Raw genomic sequence first — 8,519 nt, forward strand, 5'->3', positions numbered from 1 at the left:
AAATTGAAAACTATTGATTTGATGACTAATTGATGAGTGAGTGACCAACTCTTGACTTGGTGACAATCTTTATGTTCTTCTGTCAGCCCAAAATATCATTGATAACGTCAGAATTTAAAACCAGATCTCCACATGAAAGTTGTGGGAAATTGTCTCATATTTCTAAGAAAAAAAAAAAGGTCATTTGAACTTCTAGAACTCTAGATATGGGCTGAGCACTGAATAATGTCTGGGCTGCAAGACAGATTCGCTTCTTCGTTATTGCTACAAGTTGGACTTGAAAATGACCTTTTTAAAACCAGACCTCAATATGAAAGTTGTCGGTCTATATTTTACTTTTCCATTCATATAAAATAGATCTAAATCCAAGATCTACAGCTCCAGATATGACCCAATTATATAATAATTTTCTAGTTTGAACTACACCAGCATCTCTTTTCTAAGTTTGACTATCTCTTTATCTTTTCAATTTTAGTACTTAAATCCATCAATCAATCCTTTCATTTATGTGATAGGCTTGTATTTAAGATGAACATTTACCACAAATTAAAAGTATCTTATATTATTAGATATGTTATTATAAAATATGCTTTAGTTAAGGAGTTATTGATACTTCAAATGCAAAATGATGATATAAAACCTTGATAAAAATATACTTTTAAGTACTAATCATCTCTCGTTAATGATATGTAAGGGATATTTATTCCTCTTTAATGCACGTGTTAAGGATATTTTCTCTTGACAATCCTATTAGGGCAAGATACATTTTAGCCCCTCCTCTAACAAGATTTATTGGCTATAAAAACCCCATGAATCATTCAAAAAAGATAAGTTCACTATCTTTATTTTCTATTGCATATATATTTTTAGAGCATCTCTCTAAAATTTTATTATTTTTTTCTTTTTAAAAAGATACTTACTTAAGTATAATTGAGAATCCCCAAATCTATCAAAAAAGATTTCTTGCAGATGCCAGCCACCAACCACTTTGACTTACTGGTTATTAGTCATCTTGGCTAGAAAAAATAAATTAGATTGTTAGAATTAATAAATTAACCAATTATCCAACACATATTTTTTTTTTAAACTACTTGAATTTTTTAGAACCACGTCAATTTGTTTCATACTACTTAAAAACTCTTAATACGAGATCCTTCCTTATTTTATAAAATATTCAAGTTCATGAACTTAATTATGTTTTTTTGACAATAAGATAGGATGCACTATTTCTAAAAAGAGTAGTAATAATTTCATTAATTGGATTTATAAGATTCATTAATGAGATTCACTTATTCATTGAATGAGATATCCGTTCAATACATGATTTTTCTCAACAAAGTGAATTTGAAAATAATATTTAGTCGAAAGTTAACATTATTCAACTTTTATATATATAAAGGATTTATAATAAGGAGCTACCTCCAAGTAGAAAATGGTTTTTTTTTTTTTTAATTTCATGATATATAAATACCCTCTAGTGAATATTAATTACTGTTTTGGTTGGTTACTTAAATTGATACTTAGAATTTGGGTTTTTCTTGCAGCATGACAATCTCTGGATGGGTGTTTATGATCTCAGTTGGATTCAATGCAGCTGCAAGGTGAGTCAAATCAAACAGGCAGTGCTAATTGTTTTTAGAACAACAAACTTTTATAATGGCTTCTCTTGTAAATGAATCAATAAGGTGCATAATTTATAGGTTCTTACCACATCTGTCATTTTATTTGTAAGAAAATGATCTCTTAGCAGAAAGTAGCATTGATCTCTTTTGTTGTCGTTGTTTTTCTCCATTGCATGTGTATGCTATCATTTTTATTATGATCTATTAATTAACCATACAAGCAAAATAATAATTTATTAGAAATCTCACATATGATATGGCCACCCGCATTGCGGTTGAACGTGCATGTAGCGTGAGAGTGAGCAATGAACTGGGAGGTGGAAATCCAAAGTCAGCCGCGTTTTCAGTGGCAGTGGTGACAACAATGTCTTTAATTATCTCAGTGATGGCAGCATTAACGGTGATGGCATTACGGGATGTCATCAGTTATGCTTTCACCGACGGCGAAACTGTGGCTCAAGCAGTATCTGATCTCTGTCCACTTCTAGCCCTAACTCTTGTACTAAATGGAGTTCAGCCTGTTTTATCAGGTACGTGTATGGATATATTACAGCACATCGATCATTTGATTAATGCGAACATACTGAACAATGGAAGCATGAAAATTAATTAAGGTGTGGCTGTTGGATGCGGTTGGCAAGGTTTTGTTGCCTATGTTAACGTTGGTTGTTACTATGTGGTCGGGATCCCATTGGGTTCACTCTTCGGTTTCTACTTCAACTTGGGTGCCAAGGTAACTACCAATTTTATTATTTTTTTCTTTTTATTAATACAAGATGCATTATCTTCTTCTTCTATCCCCACAATAATATATAAGAGGTATCATCAGCTTTTAATTTATATATCAATTGAAACTAATTCATTGAATTTTAATTTTTGACCGTTTTAAAAAGTACACCCTATACATCAATGGTAAATATTTAGAGAAATAATTCAGGATGATTTTTAAAATACACCCTCTACATTAATTAAATATATATATTTAGGAAAACGATACTCATGAATACTGAATTTAAAGTTCAAATTTTAAAAGTTAAGTAACCAAGAGAAGTAGATGAAATTTTTTATAATTTAAAAAATTATATTTTTTTAGAAAGTCAACCATTATTATTGTTGTTGTTGTTTATATATATAATTGATAAATTAATTGGAAATTATAATTAATAGTGATGTATGAAAAATAAAAGTATTTGTTAATATTAAGTTACTGTAATTCTTTATATATAAAAACTAGAAAATTCTACTAATATTGAATAAAAAAAATATTTTAAAAATATCGCGTAAATAAACAAGTACTCCTGTGAATCTTCTTGTTTCAAGGAAGAAATAATATGTGATTGCGCTGTGTGTGCGGGCACAGGGAATATGGTCAGGAATGATTGGTGGCGTAGTATTGCGAACAGTTATTTTGCTATGGGTTACGTGTCGGACGGATTGGAATAAAGAGGTGAGCTGAGCATTTTCGAGGACTTGAAATTCTTTGTTAATTGAAGTGAAGTTGGCGTATATTAATTAATTAATTAATTATATCACTCCTTGCTGAAAGTTTGATGCATATATAAGAAAACTCTATCATATTGCTATAATTTTTTATCACCTTGAGTTGTTTAATTCCTTAATTTATTCATTTTATCAATTATAAAATAAAATAAAATTTACAAACAGATTTTAGGTTAAATATGCAATCAACAATATGGCATGAACTTTCCTTATGAAATGTCCTAGTTTCCAGATTTCTATCATGGCAATTTCTTTATTTCTTCCTTGGAATATATATATATATTAGCTATCTGAATTACCATGCTGCAATGCAGGTTCAGGAGGCTCTGAAAAGGCTGGAAACGTGGGAGGGAAAAAAAGAACCGCTTGTAGAATGAGAAATATTCAAGGTTTAATTATAGCTGATGAGAAGCCATTTAATTAAGCACATGAAGTGTGCAAGAGGAATACTAACCTCTTCTCTTATTGGCACGTCATTAATAATTACTAACTAGGCCACCTCTTGAGCAGCACAGAACCCTCCCGCGGGCGTTGAAATAATATAATATTGCAAACCGATCTTCTTTATAGACACCGGTCCTTGTTTGTGAAGATTATTATAAAACATGCCTTTTCGTTTGCATTCACACAGCCCGCACGGTGCATAGAACAAGAAGATCAATGTTTTATTCTTGGGTGGTTTTGAAGGGATTTTTGTTTTTGCAGGAATGTGATTCTCAAAAAACCAAGGTGATAAGCACTTTAGCGCTTGTTTGCACTGTGACAGTGATTGTTTTTTGAAGTGTCAAAATATTTCAAAATCTCACCATATTTTATACACACTTCCAAAATATTTCAAAATCTCACCATATTTTCACAAACTCTCTATACTGATCAAATGCATTCGAAATCAGGATTTATAGATGCACCTGATAACTCTGCTGCATATACTTCTTGTTAGAAGTTGATATGTTTCCATGCTCAAATCTTACAATACCAAAGTAGCGTAACATGATTTCCACGAGTTAACTATTTTTAAATAAAATAAATGTTACTATTTAACTATTCCTCAGCACATCACAATCTTGGGATGTAGAATAGCATATGAATAGCTTGAGCAACAAGTAATAAAAGGACTCAATTTCTTTCAGAAGTAGAGGGCCTCACACGTCATGACTCAGAAGTCCCATGGCCCAAGCCTCAATTGGGAATATGGAAATGGAATGACAACAAGCGACCATCGAATAGAGTTAGAGAGCGAAGGGGAAAAAAAATGGGGGTGGGGAATTACACTGCTTGCCAATTTAATGAGTTACTGTCAGTATAATACATCCCACATTGTTGATGCATACGAAGAAGCAAAAACCCTGAGACAAAATATAATTAAAGAAATACATTCATCACTTCTTCTTCCCTGCTTTCCCCTCCTTTAATCTTATAATTTCATTGGCATACCTCACACCCTTACCTTTATATGGTTCAGGGGGTCTCCATCTCCTAATTGAAGCAGCAAACTCACCAATGGAGCATTTGTCAAATCCACTGACAACAATCCTGGTGTTCTCTTCCACCTTCACTTGTAGCGTAGCAGGGATTGCCATCCTAACTGGATGAGAGAATCCCAGACTTAATACCAAGTCTTTTCCTTCTACATTTGCACGATAACCAACACCAACTAGTTGAAGTCTCTTCTCAAAACCCTTGGATACTCCCACCAACATGTTGTCCGTGAGAGTTCTGTGTGTATCAAATATCATAAGGGTTCAAACATTAGAAAAGAATAATTTAGCAAACGTTTTCCAAGGCAGGTATCAATATTTCTGTATATAGATTTTCCTGTCCTGGACGTTCACATCAGAATAAAAGATCTTTGAAAGACAAAATCCTGGACGTTCACATCAGAATAAAAGATCCAGAGAAAATTTGAAAGACAAACTGCCGCAAAGATAGACACTTTGGTTAGTACATTAAACAACCACCACTGTTTTTTTCTTGTACAAATCATGCAGCTCTAAACTCAAAAGGGCAGTATCAATGGTCAGACATGGACAAAATTGATTTGAATTCACTTCCAAAATTCATCTAATTCCGCATCTAAGGTTGAAACTATTACATTATTGTTCACTGTTACTTTTTACACCAGTGTTTAGAATCATGTGTTAAAGCATCTAAGTGAATATACTCGATCATGTATTACTTCATAGGACATGCCTGACATGTCTTGAAAAGAGGGGTTGTCAATACACAATCTATAAATTCAGCAATTCATATCCAAAATTGTAGAAATTCTTTAACTGTGTACAGTCACATTAGTGTGGGTGATTTTGATTGAATTCTAATATAGCAAGTATAATCTTCCACAGACAGAGCTTCAGGAGCATCAGAATCAGGTCAACAGTCTCAAGTGAGGTATAGGTTTTAACAGTTTCATCATTATTTAAAAGACACAATTGGCTTGTAAACTACAATTTAGGAAGATGATACAGAGTATAAACCCTCTTTTAGCCCCTAGTTTTGTCAACATCACATGCTAGGACTGGTTCAAAACCAGATTGAAGCAGTTCACATCTTCCTTATACAACTTCAAAAGGTCCAAGAATAAAGCAATTGAAAATGAAATAACTAGTTGGTGTAATTGAAATCACAAGTGCAATAATGCTAAAACAAGGAAGTAATGGGCAATCAAAATAATAGAGCCAAATGATGGAGGGCTTACCTGAAAAGACCATGCATTTGGTTCGCTCTTCTAGTTTCTAGTGCCTTTTTCACACGAATGATTCCATCTTCATCCCTCTCAAGCTTCACTTCTCGTGGATAAGTCCTTGAAAGTTCCCCCAACGGACCCTTTACCTTTAAATCCTGACCTTCCAATGTGATTGTCACATTGGATGGAACTTGAATTGGTTGCTTCCCTATCCGTGACTCCTTACATTCAATAGCCTTTCTCAAAAAACCAAAGCGAGTTACAGGAACACTAGGTACACAAATTCCGTTTCTTTCACCCAAGAATACAGATCTCAAATTGCTGAAACCCCAAAAGAAGAGAAAAATTCAGAATACTTTCACAATTTTCACTCCTAGCTAATCATTTTGCATAATCAGACTTCTATTGCTTTCATTCATGTACATAACAAACAGTCTTTCTGAGACACGACCATATCTTAATATTGCCCAATAACTACGCGAACTTTGCTTCTTCTCTTAGCCATCTTAGCCATTTCAAAGTTACGATACAAAAGGTATGCACCTAGCGGCCACATCATTAATCCAAATTGATTACGGTGCACTTTCTTATTCTCATGCCAGTTCTTTTAATACAAATTTATAATCCTAACAGCATAAGAAAGCGAAACCAGCGGCAAAATTTCTCAAACAAGGTTCATTTGTTCTATACAATTCCATTATTTATTAAAACAGCCATATTACATTTTTATTGAAGACGGTCTAAAGCATTTGTATAACATAGCAAAACCACCAATCAACAAAACCAACCTAGATACTTCAGCAGATAGCCCATTTTATCCCACAAGTTTCAACACCCGAAAAGTTATTATCTTTGAGAATGCATTGGATTTGTAACTACCAACAATGCAGATTACAATGCAATGACTGCTCACTGCTCTTTCTAATCTATAAACCACTAATTTTACTGCCCATTTTTGATGTATTGCACAAAACCCAATTAACGAAAATGTCCAGTTACAACCTCAGAAGTATTTTCATACTTTGGTCATGCACCTTCAAAGCATTGACAGGTTTGCAGATAACAACCTAATTGACTCAAGGACTTGACAGCACGCAATAAGACACAAAGTCCAAACACAACAAGCTTCCAAACAAGCAAAACCGTGTTATAAATTCTAGGTTTTTTTTATCCCAACCAAACCATTTGTTCAGAAAAAAGAAAATCTTAAATTCTCCAAAAAAATCGCCACCATTTTTGTTACCAAGAACTACCGAAGACACAAAAAAGTAATGTGCAGAAAAGCCTTTAATAACGTAAGATAGTTGAACAAGGTAAAAAAGGGTTAGTGTTATTGACCTGGTCTGAAAAGAAGAAGTGATTGAAGAAGCCATTGTCAATAGCTCTCCAGCATCAGTGAGCAACTGTTTTGATAAGAGAAGGGATAAAAGGGCCTATCCAAAACGACTGTTTATCCAGCTATTGTGTAGAATGTCGAAACTACCCTGCCTACAGAGGTTGAAATCTGTGGTTATTTTCCCCTATGTTTCTTGTCCGGACATTTATACCCCTGTCCTAGTGCTTGGGCCTTGGCTCTGGCTGCCTGGGCTGGAGCTATAATTTATTTGCATGATTGATCCTATATTTCCTCAATTTAATTAAACCCATCACTTTGCTTCCTCTTGTCAATGTAATTGTTAATGTTATCTGTTACATTACATTATATTTATAATTATATTATAAGAAACAGTAAAACGTGTCATCTTTTTAGCAGTAAAAATAATTGTTCATGCACTGTTTTTCTCCTCACAATTCACTATGTATTATAGCAATGCATTTTTTTTCAATTAAACTTTTTATTTTATTTTATACTTCTGTGTTAGTTTTGTGTAGTTTTTCAGTGTTTTTTTTTTAATTCTTTACATTTACTTGAGATATGAAGGTTTTTTTTTTATAAGATGAATCAATTTAATGACATATATTTAGATTTATAACATTAAGATAGAATTAAAAAAAAATAAGTACTAAAATTAGAAACCAAAAAATTAGGTTGTCCATCTCAAATTTGCTTAGAAAAGTTATAATTAGTCGTTATATTTTTCTTTTTAGAATTTTTATTTTAATTCAAATTTTTTTTTATTTTTTTTAATTTATAAATTTAAAAGAGGAAAGAGAAACTTGATGAGAAACAACCAAAAAAAAAGAAGAAACAATTATTAGTTTGTCACATTTTGGTAATATAAAAATTTATTTTTGATGCTAACGAGTTCATGTAATAAGAAAATTTTTATTAAAGTGTTTTTTACTTTTATGTAGCTGAAAAAATATATTAAGATTAAAATATTTAATTTAATTTTTCATTTGCGAACCAATTTAGGTTTGTTTTGAGTTGAAATATTTGTTTATTAAAACTATAAGAGTATTTATTAGGTTTTTTTAGTGAAAATATAATGAAAAATAATTTTTTAAATCCAAAAAATCTTTTGTGGATTTGTGGTTTGTTTGACCATTTTTCCAAACTAAGCATTTAGATATAAGCTGTCTATTGCAATAAAATATGCGTTATTTATTATTATTATTATTATTATTATTATTATTATTATTATTATTATAAAAAGGAGGTGTTGTGAGCCTTTTATAGTCTAAGTAAAATATATTATTGAACTTATGTTGTGAGCCTTTTATAGTCTAAGTAAAAATTTACTTTGATTTTCAATATATTATTGAACTTATTT

At 31.9% G+C, this 8,519-nt stretch overlaps 2 protein-coding genes across 2 annotated transcripts in view; one reads left to right on the forward strand and one right to left on the reverse strand.

Annotated features, from left to right (window-relative positions):
* LOC105111464 (protein TRANSPARENT TESTA 12-like) overlaps window positions 1-3,748 on the forward strand; it is an 8,652-nt gene extending 4,904 nt beyond the window's left edge. Inside the window, exons 2-6 of the mRNA XM_011006823.1 lie at window positions 1,545-1,601; window positions 1,914-2,152; window positions 2,237-2,355; window positions 2,983-3,069; window positions 3,437-3,748. Of these exons, the coding sequence (XP_011005125.1) occupies window positions 1,545-1,601; window positions 1,914-2,152; window positions 2,237-2,355; window positions 2,983-3,069; window positions 3,437-3,499 (565 nt within the window). The 3' untranslated portion in view covers window positions 3,500-3,748. The remainder of the gene's footprint in view (window positions 1-1,544; window positions 1,602-1,913; window positions 2,153-2,236; window positions 2,356-2,982; window positions 3,070-3,436) is intronic.
* Window positions 3,749-4,366: 618 nt separating this feature from the next.
* EMB2394 (Ribosomal protein L6 family) lies at window positions 4,367-7,250 on the reverse strand. Its single transcript, XM_011006804.1, has 3 exons — window positions 7,144-7,250; window positions 5,818-6,126; window positions 4,367-4,838 (listed from the first exon to the last, which is right to left on the reverse strand). The coding sequence occupies exons 1-3, from the start codon at window positions 7,176-7,178 to the stop codon at window positions 4,502-4,504; spliced, it is 681 nt and encodes a 226-aa protein (XP_011005106.1). The 5' UTR covers window positions 7,179-7,250; the 3' UTR covers window positions 4,367-4,501.
* Window positions 7,251-8,519: the final 1,269 nt, after the last annotated feature.

Source organism: Populus euphratica, unplaced genomic scaffold (genome assembly GCF_000495115.2).
Source record: "Populus euphratica unplaced genomic scaffold, PopEup_1.0 scaffold296.1, whole genome shotgun sequence".
NCBI lineage: Eukaryota > Viridiplantae > Streptophyta > Magnoliopsida > Malpighiales > Salicaceae > Populus > Populus euphratica.